The sequence below is a fragment of the Oreochromis niloticus genome, linkage group LG5 (genome assembly GCF_001858045.2).
Source record: "Oreochromis niloticus isolate F11D_XX linkage group LG5, O_niloticus_UMD_NMBU, whole genome shotgun sequence".
NCBI lineage: Eukaryota > Metazoa > Chordata > Actinopteri > Cichliformes > Cichlidae > Oreochromis > Oreochromis niloticus.
This window is the reverse complement of record NC_031970.2, coordinates 28,405,805-28,432,450: the sequence shown is the minus strand read 5'-3', so window position 1 is coordinate 28,432,450 and position 26,646 is coordinate 28,405,805. Positions and strand designations below refer to the sequence as shown.

The following is a 26,646-nucleotide window of genomic DNA, read 5'->3' as shown; positions in this document are numbered from 1 at the left end:
TGGGGAGAGGTGAAGCACAGCCAAAGAAAGAATGATGTTTGGTGCAGATCTGGATTGTTTAAGATTAGGGCACTGGGAGGAATCTTTCATCTGTATTGTCAGGAAATTTTAGGATCTAATTTAACGCAAAAGGTGACATAAAAACACAGTAACAGTAACCCCAGAGACTTTTAAAAGTTAAAAATGGAGAAATAAATTAAATAAACACGGAGCTTTTGTTATAGAGATGTTGTACGCAAAGGTTAGCTCCCCTCCCTTCCCAGGTATTTTTATTAAATTGCTGCGGCCAGTGAAAAGTGGAGCTATTGAGTAAATCTGCTGGAAGCTGACTTGGACACTTACAGCAAATGAACCAGAGTTTAATGACACACAAGGACTGAGTGAATGAGTGAAAAGGTAACTCGGATAGGCCATCTCTTGGTCATGTGACTGAACAGGAGACCCGTACTTGAGTCACATGACTTACTGGTGATATCTAGCTCACTGTTTAACATTATTTACACAAACTGAAAGGGAACGAGTTGAACAGAATAAAATGAACATTGCTGCAAAAAATAAAACACAAAGTAATATTTCCCATGACTTTTTGTTAACTGTTAGATCTTAGAGGGCTTTTCATTAGGCCAATCAGAAACTGGGCTTTTCAGCCGGGGGCATTAAAAAGACAGGAGCCATGAACAGAAAAAGGGGAGCGTTTCAGAAATGTGCTGCATGCTTTCATGTTGTGGAACAAGAAAGTATGTAAACCTATTCTTGAGGAGCCCCAAAATAAAAGTGCGAGCCTGTAAATGAGCTATATATGGGCACTTTGAGAAACTGTTTTCACAAGTTCACAATCTTTAGATCAGATGGGATGCATCATGAGTGATCAAGGGTTTCATCTATGACAGAGAGGTCCTGCGTCAATCCTACAGAAGACACGCAGAAGCTATTGAGTGTTGAGGAGATCTTCTTGTTTAATCAACCTGAAGTCACATTACCCGTTAATGTAGTTTGTAATAGTTTGCACATGATCCTGGTTGTTTTCCTGACAGATGTGTGGTCATTTGATATATCAGTAATTATACTGAAGCTGTTTTGTGTCACTGGTCAATATTGAAATCCACAGCTTTGCACGCTATTAGAAATGCGATCTTTCACAGAGATTCGGCCAGTGGCCAGTCATATTAAAGTCTTATTGGGTTTTATGGATCAGTTTTTTTATTATTGCCCTCGAAGGAATAGTCATATTAGGATGCGCCAGTCAATCCACTGAGGGAGGAGAGGCGCACCGCAGCAGTTTAACAAGTCTTTCGTTTTCTTCCTCTGCATCGTTGTCTCTCGATCAGCCCTTCATGCAGCAGGATAAAAAGAAAAAAACATGTCTTCTGTCAGGTTTCCCACACGTCGATGTGCACTGTAATCCTTTCTTCTCTTTTGTCATCGTCTTCCTTTGCTCTCTCCCACAGATGGTTTTGGCGTCCAGGTTTGGTCACATGACAAGGCAGCGGGACTTGCGGAGTTTGCGGCGTCGCTGCTGGTACTCGCTGAGCTCTTGTAGGTAGCCTCTGGACGGCCATCGTAGCCTCTCCACCTGCTCGCGCTCCTCATCTGGACACATATAAACACAATCACATGTTATACTAATTTGTACTCTACTGGATGTTTTTGTTCTTAAAATGTTAGAGGAAGATTTATCATACTTGACCAATACTCAGACTCATATGTAATATGAACTTATTGGGCTTCTGTTTTTTTAATCTTGCTGTTGCCCTGTAATATCCGTCCAATGGCCTTTAAGGAGCCTGATATGTGCATGACCTATGATGACAATAAAAAAGTGGGATTGCTACACCATTTTGCTGTTAATGTTGTCTTTATCTACTTTGATGTGGTCAGTAATATGCACAAACAATAAGTATTAAATATAATATAAGGGTAAAGTTATAGTACTAAACCTAATATGAGGAGTCACTATTTAAAGGTCTGACAGGTCACAATCTAATTCACAAACACGGTGCTTTATCCTGCTGTATGGGAGGTTTCCACAGGTTTCCAGGACCATGCTTGATTCTCAAAAAAAAGTAAATTAATGATTTTAATTTTATTATATAAAAACAAGTGAATGTTCAGTGTGGTTCAATTTCAATTCACACATAACTGATGAGCACTTTGATTATACCTCATGTAGTTTTAGACGGAGCCCCGCCCAGAGACCATGTCTGACTCAAAAAACAACAACAAATGGGATTATTTTGCAGGGACTATGTTATCTGAGGAAATACTTGTTTTTCTTTCTTTCACTTTTTTTTCTTTTCTTATATATTTCACAGCCTTAAGTGTACAGGCTAACTATCCCGAATGTACAGATCATCTGTAATCCTTTTCTTCTCTTTTGTTTATATGTATAAAGGAAAGACACTGTTTAAAAGCGATAGTGTCTATATATATTACATGTATGCAAATTATGTGTATATGTATATATGTCAGTGTAATTATTTATAGTAAAGCAGTTTCTCTTAATTGCACTGCAGGGCAGCATGTGACGATTAAAAGCTACACTTTAGGTATTAGGAGTAGAGTGTGGTCAAAGTAGCCATTCATTTTGCTTGAATCTCTCTATTTATAATTATGTCACCCCATCTATGTTCTTACCATGTTAATTATACTCTGTTGTTGATCCACAGATTTACAGTTGTAGTCCCTCCTCCTGCATTTCTTCCCAACTAAAGCGAGCAACAGTTTCTTATGACTGTAAGAGCTTGTTATTATATATTTTTTAAAATAACAAAAGAACAGGGGCTTCTTACTAGTTGTTCCTGTTACTAATGTCGACAGTGCAGCTGCTAACACGTTGGTTAATTTGACATGTTTGCTGCATCTATTTGTAGTTTCTTTTTTCTCTCTTTTCAGCTCCACCTTTTCACTTTTGTTTGTCCATCTTTACCACTTCTTCCACATTAAACTCACATTAAACTCTGGCCCATCCCTTATGTCACACAGAGAAGATAAGGGATGAGCCAGTTAAGAGATTTAATTGGTAAATGCAAATAAGTGTTCAAGCTGGCCTGTAGCCTGTATAATTATATCGAGAAGGAAAAAATTATATTGACCCATTGGCTCATAAGTGCATCGATAAAGAGAAATCCCAGAGACAGGGCGGGACTGGTAATCAGTCCAGTCCAGCCCTGTCTCTGGGTCAAAAAGTGAAGCTGGTGCTAAAGTGCATTAAATCTGCTTTCTTTCTGCTGTCCAGCAGGGGGACGACTTCTCTGCTAAAACAAACCTTCTGTTTACTTGTTTTATGACCTCAGTAAACACTTTCCCGATGAGCTGATGGTCTCAATCACTAGTTTGTTATTGAATACAAAATATTAATTTTGTAAATTAGGGTCAAATGGACAGTAAAGCAAAGTATGCTTTAGCGCATGGCTATTTTGTGTCACTGTTTTATGAGTGACTAATTCTTAGTTTCTCTCACATCCCTTACATGTGACATCTGGTTTCACAACAAAAGAAATGCTCAATTTGGGGAATAATATTGGAAATCTTGATCGAGGTCATTTCCATCTTTTCTATACAGTCTGTGATTTTTTGGGGGGGGCCTTCACTGTTTATTTCAAAACACTTAATCACAGGGTAGTTTCAACACTGTAAAGGCTGCTCCCTTATTCACAGGGGATACCTGTAGTAGTGTTTAGAACAGTAAGTTATCCCTTTAAAATTGCACACTGACCTGAGAGCTCCAGGAAGTCAGGTTTATGACTGAAGATTAGGTAGTTGTTGGCGATGAAGTGGAGGAGCCAGATATAGAGCTGCTCTGCATTGTGGCACTGGAAATCAATAGAGACACTGTATGAAATGCAAGTCTTCTCCTAAATGAAATTGTATGAACATTTGCTAGAGATGGAGCCTAAGGCAGCTGCTGATTTACAGACTATGTTTCAACAAGAAAATATTGCACTGGACACTTTGATACTCACTCACCTTTGCCCTGCGGAGTAGTCGAACTACACTGATGCCTGTTGATGCCAGCTCTCTACTGGGCATGCTCTGAAGGTAAGCACATACGCAGACCTCACACAGATGCTGCAGTCGTTTCACTTGGTACATCTCGGCACAAACCAGCACAGCCATGGCCTGAAGCACACTGGCTGGACACACAAACACACAGCACTGTCTGATATGCTGCTTACTAGGGCAAAGGAAAAAAAAAAATCAATACAGCATAGCATTGCAATATTTTGCATGGCAATAAAATATTGATATCCATTTTCTTCCGCTTATCCAATTCAGGGTCGCAGGGGGCTGGAGCTTATCCCAGTTGCCACAGGGTGAGAAATATCAATACATGGGCACCAAATATTGATATATTATTATATAAATTAAAATACTCTGAATAGTATGAACAAAAGGGCTCATCTTATGCACCACCATCCTGAGAAAACTTAGATCAGATTGGTTTAAATGAAAAACCATCCAACACGGGACACACTTAGCTTGACAAAGCTACCTCCTAATTAAGAGCAAGGTAATGGCTCAGTCAGTTAAAATTAGGACAGTGATGTCCTAGCATCGACAAAATTGATTGTATTGAATTCACATACAGCGACCAGCTGTAACTTGCGGTGACTAAATTGTTGTCGAGAGCCTGAGGGTGTTGCACACTCACAACCACTTTTGATCACAAGGTGATTTCTTGAGAATAAACAACCTATGTGCAAACAGTCACAGTCTGACTTGGACTGACTGCAGTCACTCTCAGAGAGACTGTGGAAGGCTTGCAAATATTTTCTGTCTAATTTATAAATAAAGACCAATTACCAACATGTTGCCATCAGTCTGAATAAGGTGTCATCATTGAGCACAACCCAACTCTTTTCTTAGATGGCTGCCAGCTGGTTGTATTTGGTTATCTTCTTATAGAACAGGAAGTCTGACGAGTGCAAATTTAATAGTTTAATGTGAATATCTGTCTGTGTAGACAGCAAGAAATATGTGACATTTTTACAATTTATCACAGTTAACTGCTGTATTATTAGAAACAGATTGCATGTATCAATCATAGGCTGATACCAGATTGATTGCAGACTGACTCAGTCTCATGGCAACATTTATGACAGGTTTTAGTGGCAGTGTTTGTTTACTTGGCAATCTCATTTTGCAGAAAAAACTGAAGTGAGATAACTTTTAACTTTGAGGACATATTTTGTGGGTGGAAACGGGTGAGAAGTCACAATATGTTTTATTGCACTAATCAATAAATCATAAACTGTTAGGTATCACACTGATATATTGTCAAAATATAGTATTGTGGGGTGTCTGGTGATTCCCACCACTACTAGTTATTGTATACATTATTCCAAATGTATGCAATAGCTGGACATATTCTCCCTGAAGCTGAAATGTTTTCTTATCCTTCTTGTTCCAAAAATCATTCAGGTAAAGCACCACAGTGAGCTTAAATCAATCAAACACCGTCACAATAAAACCAATTTGGGTCTTTTTTACACACAATTAGAATCTGAAGAGCAGATTTCCAACACATAAGTGCTATCAGTCCAAACCACTTCCAGCAGAATTTAAACTCAACATTATTTGACATGGTTTGGTTTGCATTTGCACAGCACAGACAGGAGTGATACGGTTGAATGCTCAGCTGCTCCCAAAACAGTAAAACTGCACAGAGCACAAAAATGATCACTCAGCTCTGCTGTTTCTTTCATTTCGCTCAAAGCATTTTAGGATCTTTCATAAGACTGATTTCATTTTAAAGACCACACTTTTATTGTTTTAGTTCTACAGATGGATTTCATTCACACCCATGCAAATACTTGTTGCACTTACAGATCAGATTTTTTTAAATTAACTGTCATTCCAACTGTTTTTTTACCTTTAAGTATGAACACAGTGTAGAAACAGAGTAGACAAAGGATTGCATGTGAAAACTCCTCTGACATGAGTTTGTTCTCATTGTTTTGCAATGTGCAAATGTTAGCCAAGCACTGGCAAAGTGATTAAAAAAAGCTTAGACACATACAGTTGATGGATCGGACAATCTGAAACCTGTTCCCCTCCCTTTTTTTGTTGAGCTCTTAGCGCGTAAGCCACACATCTGAGAAGTATGCAGCTGTCCTACCTGCCGAGCTGTACACAAGGTTGGCTACTAGCTGGATTAAAGAGTCAAATTACTTCAAGGGTCGGCCGTAGGTGCACATGTAGAACCTCAAAATAACGAGAAAGTTGCTTTGTGAAACCGGGGGGGGGGGGATACAACAAAATGAGTAATAAATAATCATAATGGGAAATTTTAAAGGCAAAATATTGACAAACAATTAAATGACACTCTTTAATCACAACCCAAGAATACAAACAAATGTGTATTAATTCAGAACTTGTTTAACGTCCTTAAAACCCATTATATACTTGCTCCAGCTTGCCATTTCTGTATTGATGCAACACAGACTGCACCACAGTGTACACATTTCATCATCAGATATTAACATCAAATCTCAGCCGGTTGTGAATTTAAATAAAGCTCCTTAGTCAAATCACTTAATGCTCAAATAAATAATTACCCATCGCTCTTTTTGTGCTGTCAAATTACATGCTTGCATGCAGCAAATACGAAACAAGCAGTGTCGATCTTTTTCTGTAATGTCAAAATGTCAAATTAAATTACCCCTGATGCAAACCGATTCCTGCTGTTTATGTCAAACACCACCTTCAGCATCCTTCACTCACTCGTGAGCGCTAATGCTCCGCGTGCGTCCCTGACAGGCCGCAGCTGAGCAGCAGCAAAACAAGAGGGTTTGTTCTATGTCACTGCACAATCACCCAAATGAGCACAGCATCCCTCATATGTACAGTATACATTATTTATCTGAGGGAAATACTCTGATGGTACTTTAGCTTTGATTTCACACCCTTCTTCTTTCTTTCTTTTTTTTTTTGCTGCTACTGGTGGAATTACCTTGATTTGACCTTGAGTGCCGAGCTCTTACATAACACTACAGCGGCTGCAGCCTCTGAAGCAGTTTCATGCCTTTAATTTCCTGTTCCCATGACTCAACCTGGAGCTGTATCTCTGGGAAAAGCTTGCTTATCATACCCTAACCTAAGCTGGATCATAAGGACTGCTTGTTGAAGTTTTTTCATCTTTTTTTTTTTTTTTAACCAAACGATCTCACGCCACAGAATAATGGGATTGTGAGATGCAGAGAGCCTGTTATTCAAAGCTGATCATTCTGAAGTTTTGCATTGTCTATTCAGCAGCTTTGTTATATAATGCTACAGAGGAGGGTTGCAGTAAATCACTCTGCAACTATACATTAAAGTTATCATTTTTATACTTCTAGTCAATGAACGTAGCACATTATTCTTTCTCAATTTGTATTCATAAGGTCCAGATTAGATACAAGCTGCTTTAGAGACCCCAGCAAACACACTCATTCACAGCAGCACCGACTGATCTTTTAACATTAGGGGGCAGAAAAACTCATAAATAAGAAGAATAAAACGCAGGTTACAAAATGTTTTAACTGGCCCAGAAGCTGAGAGTTGCAAACATGGAGCAGAGCCAGCCTGAATATCACATAAATATGGTGACGAAGGCATTTTAGAATTTGAATAAAAATGTATGAGTGTTTATTCATATCTTATTCCAAAAGATTTATATACGATCTGTCCAAACAAAAGAAGAAGAAGAAGAAGCAAAAAGTCCAATATTTAAGAAAAAGTTTTGATAATGATAGTTCTAAAAATACTGCTTAATGCAGCTTTAATGTTGTAGAAGTGCCTCCAGTGTGTTTTATTTCTATGCGTGCAATTTCCTAAAGCTCACCACCGTCACCAGAGAGAATTACCAGCACTAATTACTTTGAAGACATAACACACAGCGTGTCACATAGCGACAGGAAAACAAAAACAAGACGTCTGGGGCCGTGATTTGGCACCATTAAAAGCAGTGATGCCAAGAGTTGATTTTGTCATCAGTAAATCTAATTTAATTTTAAGCTCAGCGCTGGTTTCAGAGCGCCTCCTGAGAACAACACTGGCAGGATGTGGCAGTCACACAGACGGTTGATGGGACTTGTCATCTGCACTTTAGTTTTGGTTTGTGTTGAGCAAGCAGAGCCCAGAGGAGAAGCTGACATACCTCTCTCGAGTGTTTTATGACTGGTAATGCTGGTTATTTCCAGTTGTTGTTGGGCTGTTATCATTACACTGATCAGACTCGTGACTTTCATCTCTTTCAAAAATCAAGCAAATTTCTGTTCAGATCTATCATCCATCATTAAAAGGAAGCAATATCTAGGGCTAGTTTCCCGTATTTAGCCACCTTAATCATTCATCCTACTGCGTGCAGCGAGACAGTGGTCATACCACTGCTGCTGACTAAGTGAAGGAAACTCACCAGGACAGCAGGAATCAGTGTAGAGGTACTCGAGGAAAGACAGGAAGGTGTCTGAGGAGACGCCGTGGATGGGCACCACTCGGCTACGAGCCTCTGCATACTTCCCGCTGAACATGGCGGCCATGACATCACAGCGGGCCACCAGCACTGCCCGGTGGGCTGGCAGCACACTCCCTAAATCACACGTGTGGAAAATTAACATGTAAAGTTGAAGTTTCTGTGAAGCCTTTCGGTGGCCAAAGAGTGTGAAGAGTTTGTGAGTAACATGTTTCATCTTGATGCATCAGCATGAAAAACTTCAATAGCCACCATGAACACAAGCCGACTTCAGTCACACATTCCTGCTAATATAGCAGAAGTGCATAGTATAAATGTAATTTCGGCTTTTAATGAGTGATCGGTCACAACTGCCCATTTAAATGAACAGTAAACTATTGTACAACCTCTCAATGGCACAAGTCTCATCATCGAGTACCATTAACAAGACAGATTTTCTCCATGACCTCCATGAAGTTTGGCGCACAGCTCAAGGGCACAAGGACAAGAAAAGCTTGCTGCAATTTTTATGAGATAAATATCGATTAGGAGAGGCTTTTTAGCATTATTTCTAAATTTCTCGATTTCATAGAGAAATGCTGAATGCAAAAGAGATTCTGCTGAGCTGAAACACGACCAGAATGAAAGAGAGCCCATCGCTGGGGCTGTTTGATCTTATTTTGTCTCCAAATGGATGATCGGGCCAGGCACGGAGATCCTAATTCAATCACAGCAATAAAACATGACCTTCTTCTGCTGTGTTACATGCATTTGTAAATGTGTGTGTGTCTAATAGGATCAACGTGAACTTACCTTGCACCATGAATATGACATCAGAGTATAGAGGAGAATTGAAGAGGTTGACGAGAGTCTGGGGACCAAGCTGAGCTGCCCTCGCACTCGGTGTGTCCCTGGTGCCCTGCACACACACACAAACACACAAACAGTGGAGAGGAAGACAGAAGAATCGGCCAGTGAGAGTTGAAATTCCTCTGCTGCACGTCAGGTACTCGTTACCAGCACAACTGCCATTCTTTGCATCTATCCCACATCCCCTGTGGAATACTAATGGCGTCTCTGCCAGTCTTGCTTAGCAGTACCCAAACATGCTTGAACTGCAACGCCAAGAATGTCATGAGTGGAACTGGCTAACACAGAACACAGTGAGAAGCAGACGGCAGTCCAAACTGTCTGTTATCAACACGTTCATGTATTCTGTACAGCACAGCGGGTGAAACTGGTGGAATAAGAAAATCTGTCAATGCGTGTGTGTGTTTGTGTTTTTTGCAAAGTGTATGTGCACACATGGATTTCAGTGCACAGTAGAGTGCATTCAAAGCATCCCATTTCCACTATGTGACCTTTCTCAGTCAACTGAAGCGCAAAGAACTCCATAATTTCACAGTGAGAGAGTGAGACAGAGAGCAAGATCAACACACACAGTTTAAGTTGGAGGCAGAAACAAAATCAAGAGGCTTAAAATTTCATAAATCAGTCAAAGCTCATGGAAAACTTATGGGAAGTTAATTTCTACAGGTCTCACAGAGTCAGATTACCCGGAGGTGCTGGAGATGATGCGATCAAATCATGACAAGACATTAGGGTGTCTCATTGCGTTAAAGTGGCCCAGCCGTCTCGGTGTGTCAGCTCATCCCAGCACCGCCTCAGGTAGACCTAGTTCTATCCAGATGGGTTGGTAGACCATGCGTGGTGCCAAAGGCTTGTCAGACACAGCTATGTCACATCTCTTTATCCCACTCTAAATATTAAAGCCTGCTGTTTTGTAACATAGAACCATGTCATGCTCTCTGAGCAGCTGCAATTACACATTACAGGCGTGACGCTGCAGTTTCTAAAATAATTTTAGTGTGCATGTGTTCTTGTGTTGTGCTTTTTGCTCCTTGGAGGGTATCTCTTGTTTACTTTCTGCTAATTCCCGCAGTATCTGAGAGGTGATTACAGGCAGTAATTATGTAAATATTCTAATTATAGCAACATTATTACTGTGCTGTTTCCAAACAAGTCGCACTAATTAAGGCACTCTTAGTCTGCAAATGCAAAACACATGTTTATACATTCAAAGAGCAGATTTAACACATTAAAGTTATTTAACCTCTTTATTAAGGACAGCCGAGTATCGGTGTCATACACACAGTCGAGCCTTAAACAAGATTTTTATTATTGCGAAACTTGTCCTCACCCTTTCTCTGCCGATGAGGGATCGTATTCGATCTATAAGCTGAGCCACAGCGAGAGAATTCTTCAGCTTCTCATCCAGGGCCTCCTGGAGGTGCTCCCACTCCCACGCTCCTACAAAACATCCACAAGCAACCCAATTCTATGGATCCACAATAGTTTACAGAAACACACAGGCAAACGCTTTTCTAGCTGGCACTGTGCTCTGACCACCCACATACCTTACACCAAACACTTGAGGCCTGTTTTTGTCAAAGTTGGCTTGTTCTAAAATTTTTCTGTTTATGTAATCTGTTGTCATTATGGGTGGGGAGCCCAGTCCAGATTCCACCCAGCAAACTCAGAAACAGTGAATAAAAAAGGCATTTGTAGAACACATCGTAATTCTGCCTTCAAACTACCTGGTTAGTAATTCATATTTTACTTTCGTTTAAGTCAGTGTACCTGATGCCAGGAACAGCTGGGCCTAGAGTCCATATGAGTCCAAAATGCCCTCAAACGGATGCACTCGCTTGGACTTCAGGGTGAAAAATTTGATTTGGGTGTTTAAAGGTCACTGTGATCTCACAAAACACATTTTAGGCCATAATTCAACAATTAATTTGCTAATTATGGCAAAATTTTACACAAATGATTAATAGGAGAATATTATGAAGTGATGACATTTCATATCAAAAGGTTAACACTGCAACACTTTTCTGACCTTTATTCAAGACATAACTCTGGTACTGAAGGAGTGAATGTGACCATCTTTTACATTTTACTTTACATTTAGTCATATATTAAATTAGTGATCCGCCATCTTCTGCTTTAAGAGGCTACAAATTTGTTGAAGCATCCACATTTAACAATTTGTAGCAAGTAAAGAACCTACATTGTTCAGAACTGTCAATCTACCTTATAGAACAAATAAAAATACACCCAGCCATTCATCGCTACATGGACCAAATAGCCTTTAACAACAGGTTCAATACCCCATACTACCAGCATACTCCCCACAGACTACCCTGAGAAACAATCCAATCCAATAATACAAGTCCATGTACACTGGATGGGCAAACTCCCACAGACCTTCAATTATCATAGAGAGGTTAAAGAGCTGATACAGTGACTAATGAGCAAAACCTCATTGTTTCTCCTGGATCTGAGGTTCAACTTATCAGTGGATTCTCCTCTCCATTACTCCAGCACAGACTTCCTGAGAGGCCCAGGAGCATGATCCCAAAATTTGGAGCACACTCTCCAGTTCCTTTTGTTAAAAAGGTGAGCAACCACTCCAGTCTGTTAATCAGACTTCTACACAATGCTGCAGCATATCAGAGTCTTGAGGACCACTAAAAGTCTTCTCTGCACATGCTATATAAGTCTGGTGAGACATAAATGAAAGATCTACTCTCTGTTGATATCACTCTGTCTCCTGGATAGTCATATTGGCATAGTCCATACAAATCAGAAAAGGTACTAGACATGCTAAAAACTCAAAGCATTTTCAGCTGTGACCGGTATAGACAGCCTTAATGAGTACAAAGGACTACAGACCTATAGCCCTCACGTCTGTAGTCATGAAGTGTTTTGAGCGGATAGTGTCTCAGCACATCAGAGACTATTTCCGCTGATCTCACCTGGATCCACAACACAAATGCCCCAGTAAAGAAGACCCAGCAGCGGCTGCACTTCCTCCGTGTCCTGAGGAAGAATAACCTGGATCAGACGTTCCTGGTGGCCTTCTCCCACTCCTCAGTGGAGAGCATCCTCTCCTACTGCTTGGGTGTTTGTTACGCAGGGGCCACAACTGAGAACAGGAAGGCTGCACAGAGGGTAATTAGCACCTCCCAAAAAAATCCTCGACTGCCTCTTGCCACCTCTGGAGGCTATCGCCAGATCCTCCAGTCTCAGGAAAACCAGGCCCATCACAGGTGACCCCATGCACCCCACCCACAACCTGTTTGACCCACTGCCCTCTGGTCAGTGCCTCAGGTCAATCAGGTCCCACACCTCCAGACTCACAAACAGCTCCTTCCGCTGTAAACAAACACTATTCCCCCACCCCTGCCCACCCACCTCACCAATGTGAGCCTTTGTCTGTGTAACCCTAATCACATTGGCCACTCATATACAGACTCTATACTCAGACCAAGTCCTTTTGCACTGCTTTAAAGCACTTTGTTCTCCAATGTGCGTCTTTCAATTGTTTTGTATATATTCTTCTTGATTTTATACATTTCTCACATTTGTTATTTATTTCTGCAGTCTCATTATTTATATTTTATTCCTGCACAGTTGGTGTGGAGCACTTATAATTCTGTTGTACATGTACAACGACAATAAGGGGCTATTCCATTCTATTCTATTCTATACTAATATTACAGTTAAATCACAAGTGACAGAAGTAAAAGAGGAGCACAGCGGTGCAGTAGGTAGAACTGTCGCCTAATCACAAGAAGTTTTCTGATAAAAACCTCCTGGTGAGCTCAGGCCTTTCTAGGTATAATTGTGAGACTGTGTGGTTGTCTGTGTCTGTTGAGGCTATACCCCACCTCTCGCCAAAAGTCATTTGGCATAGGCTCAAGCCCCCATGATTCTGAGCTGGATAATTTGATACAAAAATGGATGGATATATAAGATACTAGTTTAATTTGTGAACCTGTTCTTCACATGCTGTACTGCACAATGTTCCTTTCAGTAAATACCAACATGAGCATGCTAACATGCTTACAAAGTCTTGCATGCTGATGTTTAGAAGGTATCGTTTACTATCTTCGGTTTCCATGTGTGCATACTAAATAGGACTGAGCACAAAGTGCAGCTGTATCTGATGAGAATCTCATTTGTTTTTATGATAAACACATACTGGACATTTTGACTGGGTGATGCCTATCTTTCAATTAAAAGGAAAAGAAGCATTGACAGAAATGTTCAGTAGCTGTTGTGAAAATCAGGGTGGGAGTAACAAGAAACACAAGAGATTGCCAAAGTCACACTGAGTCACCATGTGGAAAAATCTGAATGCCTGCAAAAGAAATCATGACAATGCATTCAGCAGTTGCACAGATATTTCAGCCTGGACCTAAGAGGTCAACCAACCAACCAAACAAACACATAAATGAGCCAAAATATTCATAGTCACACCACTAATGCAGCTGAAAATGATCGCTCAACAGTAAACAAGGACGAGAACAGATTGTCAGGGTTTAATGCACAGAGGTTTCTATAAAACAGGATGTAAAATATAACGACCCAGTAATTATCAGCACTGATGAACATGATAAACCTAAACATAAAAATGCACAAAACAGCAGAAATACAAATAAAATTCTTCATGCTGCTTCCTCAGCTGAGACATCTGGAGAAAACAGCTGGATTTCATTACAGTATACTACAGTCTTAAATTGTAGATGCTTTATAAATGCTGCACATTCCTGTAGCTTGATTGGGGTGGCACACTCTGTCTCACTGGGACATAAACAGGCTGTCGAGGAAAGAAGGGAGCTGGACTGGTCAGGATTTAGCTCATCATTAGTTCATAATGATGGTATTTGGCCTGATAGAGGGATTACCTCAACACGCGGTGCCAGATAATGAAACTGCGTGGTGCAGACACCTCAAACGCAGGCTGAGAGATTAGCTCAAGCGCTGTCGTGCTTTTACGTGATGCAACTGGACACCAAGAATATGTATTCAAGTAGACAGAAAGTGGACAGGCAGACAAGTTGGAGAAGAAATCATGCCTAAACAATTAAAAAAACAACAATCACAAAGGCATTTCCATGAAGTTTCATTCCTGGCTCTTAAGTTTACCCTAACTTCAACTAAATTCAAATAAGACAGCAGCAAGGTCAGCAAATCAAACTTCTAAGATAATTTGAGATAAGATGCCCTAAAAAACAACTGGTGTGTCGTCTAAGTCCTGAATGTCCTCACACACACACACACACACACACACACACACACAAACACACAAACACACACACACAGATCTGTGTCACAGACATGTACTAAACGTGTTAAACATGCACATACACACCACAGCAACCAAGTGACAAATTCAATAGTACAGCAGCACACTACACAAGGAGACAGAGTCTCACAGTGTTAACATCACACAAGCAAAGTCATGGCCTCTGTGACTGTCCATTCACACTCATGTGACAAAAACCCCAAGCTTGGAATAACACCATGGGTGTGTGTGTTTACTGATACATGATATATTGTTATGCAAATTAGCTCTGGAAAGCCAAATAAAATAAGCGACAACTGCCAGTCGTTGAATCACCGTCAAAAAAAAATATCTGTCCCATTTCTGGAAAGGCAAAGTACAGCTTGTTGTGGATTTACTGCAAATGAACAAATATTGGCTCGCTGAGCTCTGAATATATCTGTGGGCAAAGAAGACGCTCATTCACATCTGATTAGCCAATTCAAGAAAATACACTAGCACGCACTCGGTATATGAGGTCAGCTGCTTTAAACATACAGTGAAACCCACCATTTTGAAGGTTAACATTAGTCAATTTTTACACGAGACTTAACACCGTCTCCCTGCAGTCTTTTATGAAAACAGGGCATTCGTATTCCACTCAGCACACGCACACATTCCTCCTCCTGCTATTCTCTCCAAGCCCCCCCCTCGCCTCACACACCACACACACACTAAGGGTAGTGCTCAGCTTTTTACCATCGCATTATCTTAGGGAACTGCAGATGAGCAGGGCCTTACTTTCTTCTCCCCTCTCATTTTCCCCCTGGTCCCAGTTTTTCCACTCCATACTATCCCATCTTCCTCTCTTACTCAAAATACACACACTGCCCTCCCCTTATTTCAACTGCTGGCTTTCTTATTCTTATTCAGACAGTCACTCAGAGAGAATCAGTCTAACTCTATAATCTTCTTCCCTCCTCTGCTTACCCTCCACCAGCCACATACACTCTCAGCTTATGTGTTTGTGTGTCTACTTCTGCTGTTGATTTGTTTGTGTGTCAGAGCATCGTCGCGACTCACATGCACGTTAACAGGCAGCCAGGAATCAGATGTTTGCACAGCTTTTTTTGCCATAAGGATTTGTGCCCACCGTGCAGCCTGTGTTGAAGTGCCAGCTAGCAGGCAGTGCGAGCTGACATGCAGCAGGCACAGCACTGCAGACTCTAAGCTGTGGGAGCGAGAAGATTTTTTATTACGTTGCTAAAGTTGAAGAAAATATTGCATGCCTGTTTAACTGGCTTCACAGCCGACTCGAGAACACATTGGATGCAACTGCCTCAGTGTTCACAGTGCTTCAGATGTTTTGTGCCTGCATGCTTAGTTCGTGAGAACAAGCTAATAGATGGCATTGGAAATTATACAAGACAGGTGCACTTTATCATTTCTTGATGTAAATATAAGGCCCCAGGAACAAGTGACAGAGTCTGATTCTATCAGCTAATCACATTCACAATTACAATGATGCACCAGTGTGCCAACCCATCCTGCTGTCATTCCATAATGTTTAATAGAAATACGCTAAGAGAGAGACAAAAGACACACACATGTCCTGAGGGAGCCAAGTGAAGTGCAAACGTAGCTCCAGAAAGGAGTTCAAGATCACACTATTACAAAATGATTGATCTGGTCCTAGATTAAAATACTACGGTTGCTTACTATTAAGTACTTTCAACTTGACTGATTTCTGTTCCTCGGCGTAATGGAACGTTGGACAAGGCCCAGCAGCAGGAAAACTGCCTTCTGCTGCCACAGGACCATTAATCATCACATCTAAATTATTAGAAAAAGAGTAACTGCTTTTAGGGAATAGATTTCCCTTCCTGTGAATGTCAGTCCAGCTATGTTTGCTCCAGTTGTAATGTACCTAATGTGTCTAAATTAGCAAAACAGGAAGCATCAAGGATGCAGCACTGGCCTTGGCAACATAAAAAAATATCACTAAAGGACTGCATTTATTAAATATGTCATAAATGTATACAATGGATCAAATAATAATAAAAAACAAAATAGAAGTCTGTAGTATTCAGTAAAAATAATAATTTCAATGTGCACTTTCCAGAAATCCTGTAGCGCCATGGAAGTGAAATGACTGAGTTTTATCTGGATAAAGTACTTTGTTTGGACTCCAATCCTTGGAGACGCTTTTTGTCTTTTCTGATTTCCAATTTCTGTTTGGCACTTTCTGTACATGTGATCCTGCTGCCAGGGTGTCCATTTGGGCAACTCGATCCTGGTGAAATCACAGGCCTCTAATCGGCTGAGATGAGAGGCTTGTCTGTGGTTTATCTGTTGTTTCCATTTAAGTTGGTCCAGCAGAAATTATTTAGCAACACAAACTACACCACAGTATTTAGATTGCAGTCTGGTATAACTGTTCTTACTTACCAAAAAAATCTCATTTTATTCAGCCACACTAGCAGCATGGCTGCAGGAATGACACTATAGATCATGTACCCACTTTACATCACAATAAAACATCAACTACTGGATGGATTTCCATCAAATTTTGACCAGTCATGATGGTTAAAATCCATCAGATTATGGTGAGCCTCTATTTTTCACAAGCACAGGAAAAGCCAACCAAGAGATGAAGACTAAGAATCCTGCCAAACAATGATGCAATCAAACCAGGCTCCAACATTTGTTATTTTAAATTTACTGTCTGCAAACATCTCTCAAAATTATATCCATAGTTTATTGAACAGTCTCTGATGCATAAACTGCACAAATCTGCCACAAATCCTCATCCAGCAAATCTGCGAGAAGAAAACTACCTTCAGCTGCCCGCCCCTGGCCAGTCAGCCAGAAAAATTTGCCCCCTTAGTAATGCTAACAACGTTTTCATCTTTGGCCTGTGTTCATAATGCCGTGTGAAACTGTAATATTTTCTTAGTCTGTTGCTTAGCACTAAATAGTACATGTCTGTATCTGAGCATCGCTCTGTACAGTTTAAGGATGCAGCTTGCCAACCAAGCTGACTACTGTTAGATTATTACTTAATTCTCCAACCTCTCATCCAAATATGGTCATTTCTGGCACCAAAAAAACAGCATGGCAGCTGCCAATACTCCAGCATAAATGCACACTCCAGAAACTAATGAGTGACATCATGATAGCTATGTCAGTCCTAATAATAATTGCTTTACTAGACTTGTTATCAGTGTTACTGCTTATAACTGCTTATAAAAAGCTTTTCTAACTAATATAGGTCCTTGTACATGTACAGCAACACTAGTTTAATGCCCAATCACACATCCATCCATCTACTTAACTAATTCAGGGTTGTGGGGGGTAATGAAGCCTTTCTCAGCTGATCAGACTCTAAATTAAAGGTAAGGAAAACAAAAAACAAAAAAAACCCTCTTCCTGTCAACCATTTACCTTCATGCATTTTGTTTCTGTCTACATATTACTAATACGAGCAATGAGCAATGTATCCAAAGCGTACCGTTATCGAACAGCGAACAGTTTTCTAGCAAAGAATGGATTTTTCAGATTACAGAACCTTTAATCTGCAGTCTGCAGCTAGGTCTGTGAGGCCTGTGAGTTCTACTTTTCGTCAGCTGGTACAACACATACAGTACGGGATATCACACCACTTCTCTTCCTTTTGGAAAAAGAGAGGTTTGTGATATAGCGTTTCATTTTCTTTGACCTTAGAAAACATCCATCAGCTAATTTGTCAAATTGTTCGATTTCATTCAGTCACACTAGGAATCAGGTGGATTTCCACATTCAGTACCTCGAGAGCTTACAAGTGGCTGTTAAATTGGATAAACGTACATGATGGCATTTTCTATAAAGATACATAACAGCAAATTTAGGATAACAGCAACTAAGCTTTCTTTGGATGGAGGTTTTTACCTCTATAAATGAACATGAGAGTCTCCCACAAGCACATGCACAGGAGGGGGTCCTTCACCACCAAACGAGTGAGGCGTCCCGTCAGGTGTCCATCTGATCTCGGCATGTCATCAATAATACTCCCATCCCAGGTGGAAAGCAGCGAGTGGGGGCCTCCGTCACGCTCTCTGCAAACACACCGCGACTGTGGACGTTCCCTGTCCAACCAGAGATAGAAGAAAATGTTTCAGAGTTACAGAGAAGTTTTACAGAAATAGTTGGGCTCTTGCTGGCTACAGACTCAGGTGGTGAAATAGGATATTAAACCCCATGCTGTGAAGAGGTTAATATCTCTCCTACCTGGTCTTGGGCCCAAGGAGCAGCTGTCTGAAGTACGGGCTGACAGCACACAGCACAGCGGCATGCGCCCAACCCAGCTCTTTCCCAGAATCCCCGGCATAGAAAGCCACATCGGCGAACTGCACGCCACGCTCCAACAACCACTGCATGTCCTGGGAGAAGCTGGACTCCTCCACTCTAATAGGGGGAAGACGAGCTGAACAGAGGAGAGCAAGAAAAGAAACGAGTGAGGGTGGACAGAGATGATGAGCAATTACTGCCGAAATTCAGTTTGCCTCCATATCAAACAATAACACAGAATACTGAATGGGTTTGTTATGTTCAAAGCCTCTCAGGAGTGTTTTAGTATTGATATTTGGTGTACTCAATTTTCCTTCAGTCTACCTTGTTTACTTGTACTTGTGTTTTCTTGGGGGGGGGTTTTTGGCAATGAGTTTTGACAACTCAGAGAGGAATTGGGGTGTACAGTGCAGGTCGGGGGAGTGATTTTGACAGCAACAGCACAGTGAGATTTTAAAGCCAAGAAAAAGAGACAGAGCCGAGATAGGTCATTTTTGTCCTTTCTCGTTGCTCATGTTTAAAGAACTGCTTCCAGGTACGTTTGTCTTTGCATTAATAACAGTCCTTAAAAGATGAAAGCAGCTCAAGGCTGCTGCAGTGAAATTCTGGTCTAGTCTGGTCTGGTCAGAGACTGAAAAAGGACCTGAAGTTGACCTTTATTTGTCAACTTTACTTTTAAATTGTTTTGGTGACAAAACACTAAAATGAACAGCACATCCCAAAACTTTGGGATTAAAAAGATTTGGAACAAATCTAATAAATGAAGAAGACACAAAAAGGAAAAACCAACAAAAAAAGAAAATGATTTGCAGTGAACTGTGTGACAAAAGTGAATACACAGAAAATTGCAACGAAGAAAAACACAACAAAGCGTCTCTTGGAAAAATGGGAGGCAAAGCTGTGCACTCTCAGTGATTCATGCATTCATGAAGTCAAATTAGTAAAAAGTGAAAAAGCACTGAGCAGGGGAACAAAGAAGGCCGGGCGAGGGTGCTTCAGCTTCACTAATCATTGGCCTATTATATTCCTATTGATGCTTAATACTTACTGCACCTCTGTGGAGCTCATCTCCTTTTTTATGAGTGCTCTGTTTTAGCCATGACAACTGTGCCATTTCTTAATCCCCGCATGTCATATTTAATGTAAGCTACACCGTAAAAGGAGCTAAGCGGTGTTGAACGGCACCAATAAATCCTGCAGGCACTTGCTGCCATTTTTTTGGCAGCACTTAAAAATGTCAGTCAGATTTAAACAAGCGAAGCGGAAACCTGTTCGGATCAATATTTAACACAGGTTTAAAGGCATAGTTTGTGTTAAATATGTTCAGGTCTTTTATTTTTTTTTTTTTAAAGCATGACTTTGCATGCATAGAGGAATGGCCATAGTAGAGAGGAGAAGAAAAGTGAAACAAGGAGTGCAGCTCTGTATTCTAACCCCCTCCCTGAATACAACACCAGACTACTTCGTCTACTCAAGGTGTTGGAGCTGTTACTTTTAATTTCCTGGTTTCAAATTCGGCACACAGAAAGCTTTCAGTTTGTGGCAACATCCAGCAGCCAGTTGCAGCTTTAATCAGACTGTCTTTTATCCAATCAGGACAAAGAGCGTCCAAAAAAGCAGAGCATTAAGAGAAAGGAAGAGCAGCAGACATGCAGCCACTGAGCACTCCAGCTCAGCCCGTTTCTACAGTAATCAAACTCGCTGTGTCTAAGCTGTTTGCTGTGTGTCAGCCTTTCTGTGAGGTTTAGCCTCTTTTGATCATTTATCTCCTCATAATTTGCGTTCTTTTGCAGAATGTGACTGGATAAGACGGAGTTTGATTAAGTCTGCAATAAATCTGCAAGCGCCTCAAAAAAAAAAAAAAGCGAGACAGAGAGAGACAGAACTTTTAACATGAGTGGCTTTTTCCAGCTTAATTACAATTTCATCTAAAATTCTGAATTTCAGATAAGCAGACTAAAACTAAATAACATCTTAAGTAATTAGTCAGCAATTAACTGGCAACTTTTTGATTTATAATGGACCATTTGAGTCATTTTGTAGTCTGAGTGACTTAAAGAGAAAGAACTGGGAGAAATTGTCTGGTCTTTCTTTGTTTTTTTAAACATCCATGATCGCTCTCTAGATTTTACAAGCTCATCACCATTTCCTTGATAAAATCATTATAATCAACACATTTATTTGGTTATAAGGATAATTTTTTGTTGTTGGGGGAAACATATCGTGAATAATGAACTGTAATAATAGGCATGAAAAATTAAAAACACATAACATACAGGACCAGGCGCTGAACTGACAACATGAGAGGGCTTCACTAAAAGATGAGGTTAAGGAGTAATCCCACAGTCTCATAATAACAATCATTGAGCTGCCTCCACCAAACGCAGGGAACTCAGCTGTTACTGCTTCTTTTTGCTCAGGCTAAAATTGATTCAAATGTCAGTGAATAAAAGTAGTCTACCTAGCTCTTTGTCTTTCCAGTTTGGAACAGAGCATATTGATCCAGATAAAACCTTTGTGCTCAGCTCTTTTTATGGCTATGTAAGCTCAAGAGGTAACAATCCATCCAGTTCACTGAATGTTTCTAAACACCATAAACAGGGCAATTGACAAAAATATATATAATTAAGAAATATATTTTTTAAAACACACACACACACACACACACACAAGCTACAAATCTGCTTAAATGAATTAAAAATGGCAGGCATGCATGACACTTGAAACAAAGCCAGGATCACCCATTGCTTAGCATAGTATCACTCTGACCTGGCTGTTCTAAGTGAGGGGGGCGAAGTTCATTCACTTTATTTCCTCGCCTCTTCTCTGGCCTCTCTTTGGCTTTGTGTTTCAGACACTGAATCATGAAGTACTCCAGCTAAACAACACAAACAACATACATGTTATTTCAAAATCTGTACAAAGATAGTGAAGTTACATCATCATCTTTTTGCTTTAGAAATAATTTCCCAGGGCGTCCAACCTGTCACTGTCTCCCCTGCTAAACACTGCATCTACAATCTGGAAACGCAGAGTTACTCTACTTTGAAAGAAAAGAACATCGTGAGAAGTTCTCCTTCAACAATTATTCAGATGTGCAGAAAAGTGTTTTTCTTTCTCTTCTCTGGGGACGCTGAGTCAAAAACACACCACAGCATCAACTCTGACTCCAGTGTTGCGACATCACTTACCACGCTGCCAAAGTAGCGACCCACGAAGACATGGTTGAGGGAGGGCAACTCCAGATAGGTGGCCCCCAAGTCCCGGGACAACTGCAAACCTTCACTGTGAGGTACGCAGCTGCTCCAGTCAGAGGCACACAGTGGACACGTACAGGGGGGCCCTTCATCTGAAAACAGAGAAGAATTCAAGTGTAAGATGAGGTAGTGCATACTTTACTAATAACTAGTTTATGTGTGTATATGTGAAGGAATACATGTGCTATTGATGTTACATTATCCTTTTTGAGAAGCATGAACCTACTAAGGCAGTACTAGATCCATGTGTGACTCAGTGAGTTCTACTGAACCACTCAAGCACAGAGGAAGTGGAAAAGAATAACATGCTTTTGACAAAGGAGTAGCAGCGCACTGAAGGGCACTCAGCAAAATTTAACAGATTCTAAGAAATAATTTGATTTAAAATAGTCACAAACACACCCACCCCTCAGGTGACTGAAATTTCCATGGCAAACACTTAGCCTGTTCAGATGAGCGATGTACCTCAATACTTACAATAAAAAGGTGTAGAAAAATAAACAATAATAAACAAAAAAACAAAACAAAAAACAATGCCCTTACTTCCGTCTTATAGAATGCAAAAGTGTTGTGTTGTTAGTCAGTGCTGCTGGAGCAAAAAATACATTTTGCAAACTAAACTAGAATGGAAAGCATGTTTCACAAATCAGAACATATGAACCAGATGCTACAACCACATGTGGCTTTTATGGTGTGGCCTCGCCCTTTTTCCCGATTCCTCAATTCTTTCTCTGGGTGACTATGTAGAGAGCTAGCGAGGGTTTTTAAAAGGGAAGCATGCATTCGTAAGTTTGGTTTTTAAAAATATTTCTGATGCACACCCCAAGCTGCAATTTCTTCAGCAAGTTGATGAGAAAAGGGGGGGGGGGTGTAATTGTACAGCAAGATCATATAGATGTGTAAAATCTGCAGTGGCACGTGGACTAGGACTGGCTGTACTGTGGCGTGTGTGCACAGGGAGACCACAGAGACAGAATCAGACAGAAAATTAGAGGGATTATCTTGAAGGAAAAAAAAAAAACGACTAGAGCAAGGGCTGCACAAAGGAGGAGAGAGAAAGGCAGAATCTGCAGGACATACAGCCAAGTCCCGAGGCACTGGATAAATCATATTGCTAATAACCCACAGGCGTGACACAGAGACGATGGCAGGCTGAGAGCGTGTGAGTGAATGCAAGGGTGGCAGCAGGAAAAGGAGTGTGTGTAAGTGCGCGCGTGAGCGTCTGAGACTTGGCATATCAGTGGTATGTTTGTGCGAGCGATGGTGTGCGTGTGTGCCCTTGGATAAATCTGTCTGCGCTCCTCCGTTCTTTGCTGGTTTAATGGCTGCATTAATGCACGTGCGGCAGCGCTCCCCCTGCCACAGCTGTGCCTTAGGTGGTCTAAAGACAGGAAGCGCTCAGACCTCAGCCGTCATTCTCTGCAGTCACAATGGGGGGGGGCTTGCATGAAACTACTCACAGCAGCTGCTAAAAAAAAAAAAGAAAAAGAAAAAACACAAACACAAACAAAGGCTCTGGTCTACAGTGATCAACTCCCCTCTCGTTTTTCTCTCTCTTCAGACTTGACTTTCACTGTGATCACTCTGCTGCAGTGCTCTGACAGGATTTCAAAGTATGCTGAGCACACGTGCTAAAAATATAACCTGGTACATTTGATGGGCTTGTTTACAGGATTTAATTTTAACAGGGTGGAGGTCACTCACTGAGATTCCAACACATGTGTGTTATGTTAATGCTTATTTTGTTAAGCAGCCTCCAGTAAGGCTGTAAATGTGTGCTCTATCCTGCTGAAGGCACATACTTCTGTTCTGGTGCACTTTTTTTTTGCACCATGACAATGAACTCTTGTCTACAAGCAAGGCTTCTTTTTTTTGGAACAGAAAAGCCCCAAAGTTGATGTACTTCTTTGGAGTGTTTCCTGTGGGGAAGCATGTGAGCTGACAGCCTGAAGGCAGCCAAGAGGAGATTTAATCATGAGCATCCTCCTCATTGCTGTGTGGACACGCTAGAGGATACAAGACTCACTGAGTGATCTCAGCAAGAAGAGCATAATGCTGTCCCGAAACCAAAACCAACAGCTAAGGCAACAGTAAGCTGACCTGAAATTGCCAGGATATCCAGTACAGTGACAGCTCATATGCAGCAAAGATAAACAGTTGGAGGGTTGGCAAGCCATGTTGGCTAAACTAAACTCAGTCCTGCTCTAACAAAAACACAGAACAAAAGGCATCCTCACCATTCAGCCGCGCTCCCACAGCAACGAGGATAACGGGCACGCCCCAGTGCCTCAGGAGTGGGCGGAGTCTCGGAGCATAGCCATTCCTGACCTGCTGGAAGGCCAGCTTGTCAGTGACTGAATATTTAATAACTAAAATGTCCGCCTGCTCAAGAACTTTCCGAACACTGGCCCAGTCGCTGTCCAGCAAGTCCTAGAAAGGCAAGGAAAGGATGACATTTGTAAATAGATGGAGGGCTGAGACCCAAGCAAAGACATACACAGAGATGTGTCTACACCCCTGTCTTCACCACAACTCATATAAACCTAACACTTCCTCTCATATAAGTACAAATTCCTCAGTGTAACTGGGTTATTTAACTTTACCCCCTAGAGATCTTTATGAGGCTAGCTACTCTAAACCAGCCTAATTCAACCCATTAGGAAGGAAAAACACTTCAGAAAGCTTTGAGCATTTTGAATTAAAAATAAAAGGCAGAGACAGAGAATTAGACACACAGACTTCCACCAGCAACACCCCTGACGGGGTTAGACAGGCCTATAATAGGATGCATACAAAACCCTAACAGTGCATATGCTATTAAGAACAAAAGTTCTTTCATCAGGTTTTTTCTGCAGTGCATGTTAAAATAGCGTCCTAAGAATAGAGACGTTTTTATAAAGCCTGCAATCAGTGCTGCAAGGCAAGGGCCACTGGAAGTTGAAATATTGTAGAAGGCTGTATCTTCTGAGAAACAGAAGCAGGCTGAAAAGTAAACAGCATATACATTAAGTAACTCACATTTTCTCACAGTACTCTGGAAATGCCTCTGATTTGGCATAAAACCAGCACAGACAATCAAGAGGATGTAAATGTAGAGGAAAAGAGCCATAATAGCACTGAAAATGATTCTTTAAGATCAGACTTCCAGTGCACAAATACATACACAACCCAAAGCTGACTCATGCAGGTGTCTCTGCTTCTCTCAGTCTGCTCACTCAAACACACCACCTGTCTCTTACCCAGCTGGGACAATCCCGAACCACTACCGTGACATCTCCAAAGACACGTGAGGTGTACTCCATGAAAGCCGGGTTGTGCATACTGCTCTCTAGGTCGCATGGTCCCACCATGGCTCCCTGACCCAGGTAGCTCCACAGCAACCCCCCCTGCAGCTGCCCCTGCCCCAACATCTCATCTCCTGGACCGACTCCTCCGGGGCACTCGCTGCCCAGCGCCACGATGTGGATGGACCTGCAAGCCAGACAACTCGTGGTTGAAAGTGAACTGAAGGCATCACACAGGTAGATGATGATGATCAAAGAGCACCGAGGGAGCGGAGGCTCCTCTCTTTGCACTGGACCTTATTATTCATGTCTCTCACGGAGACAGTGCATCACAGCTATGTCACTGAAAATCACTGAAGAGAAGCTCGCCCAGGCCTTCATTATCACACCTGAGTGTGTATTATGTTAGAATAATTCAGACGGACGAATTATTCCCGCTATCTTTGTGTGTTTTCCAAGCAGTGATATACTGAAAAAAATCAATAAGGCATGCAACCAGGAGCCCCATCTCTTCATAAGCCTTAATGAGTTGCAGGTCCAGAGGAACTTACATTGTGGTCACCGCGGTTTCGTTCCGCTGCTTTACGCTATGGAGCCCGTTTCCCGCTCACGGTGCCTTTCCACGCCAGTCTGCAGTCAGGGCTCGCTTTTTCCGCAATGAGCCGCGGCTCGGCTCCGTCGTTAATACCTCTCATCGGTGGCTGACCCCCCGGGAGCCCGGCTGTAGGGGGAGTTTCGCAGTCACGGGCATTTCCCCGTCTCGTTATTCATTCATAAAAGCGGAGTTCGACACCGTCCCGAACCGACCGCAGAGGCGCACCGGACAGCCCAGCCGGCGGAGGAGGAGCAGCAGAGTGTGTAAACAGCAGCGCCCATGGACAGACAGCCAGCGCTCTAACAGGCGAACAAGTTGTCAGTCGGTAGGAAACAATTAACTACGGAGAGGGAGGGTAGCTTCGCGCCTCGGTGTCCAGACCGTATGGATGACGTCGGTGGATGAAACAAAGTGTCGCTAGCAAAATAACAACTGGGAAGAAAGAGAGAGAGAGAGAGAGAGAGGGGGGGGGGGTTGACTGAACCGTGAGCGGCCGCGTCTGACTCAGCAACGCGCACGCGCTGACATACACGCGCCAACACACGCGCACAAACGAACACCCTCACCCGCTTTTGTTTCGGACATAGTTTTACATCTTGTTGCCTCACCGCAGCTTTGCCCCTCTGCACGGCTGGTGTGTG

General features: G+C 41.7%; 2 protein-coding genes across 3 annotated transcripts in view; one reads left to right on the top strand and one right to left on the bottom strand.

Annotated features, from left to right (window-relative positions):
* The window catches only part of glrx (glutaredoxin (thioltransferase)), a 6,215-nt gene extending 4,379 nt beyond the window's left edge, over positions 1 to 1,836 (top strand). Inside the window, exon 3 of the mRNA XM_003442700.5 lies at positions 1,449 to 1,836. The gene's annotated coding sequence lies outside the window, so the exon portion shown is untranslated. The remainder of the gene's footprint in view (positions 1 to 1,448) is intronic.
* rhobtb3 (Rho related BTB domain containing 3) lies at positions 1,446 to 26,646 on the bottom strand. Of its 2 annotated transcripts, XM_013270005.3 has the most exons (13): positions 25,962 to 26,646; positions 25,366 to 25,597; positions 24,364 to 24,556; positions 22,061 to 22,218; positions 21,639 to 21,747; positions 18,810 to 19,005; positions 18,471 to 18,667; positions 10,632 to 10,741; positions 9,245 to 9,350; positions 8,396 to 8,569; positions 3,967 to 4,133; positions 3,716 to 3,812; positions 1,446 to 1,590 (listed from the first exon to the last, which is right to left on the bottom strand). In XM_013270005.3, coding segments are annotated over exons 1-13 (1,860 nt in total). In that variant the 5' UTR covers positions 25,964 to 26,646; the 3' UTR covers positions 1,446 to 1,471. The 2 variants fall into 2 exon arrangements, 1 of the variants encoding a protein (XP_013125459.1); XR_002062138.2 differs by lacking the exon at positions 1,446 to 1,590 and having other exon boundaries at positions 3,707 to 3,812; positions 3,967 to 4,174; positions 25,962 to 26,643.

What these genes read in the sequence shown, in the direction of transcription:
- rhobtb3 (XM_013270005.3), bottom strand. An exon ending in TGTCATATTCATGGTGCAAG is followed by an intron (nt 8,570 to 9,244) that starts GTAAGTTCACGT and finishes CGTGTGATTTAG; the next exon opens with GGAGTGTGCTGCCAGCCCAC. An exon ending in TGACTTCCTGGAGCTCTCAG is followed by an intron (nt 1,591 to 3,715) that starts GTCAGTGTGCAA and finishes ATATGTGTCCAG; the next exon opens with ATGAGGAGCGCGAGCAGGTG.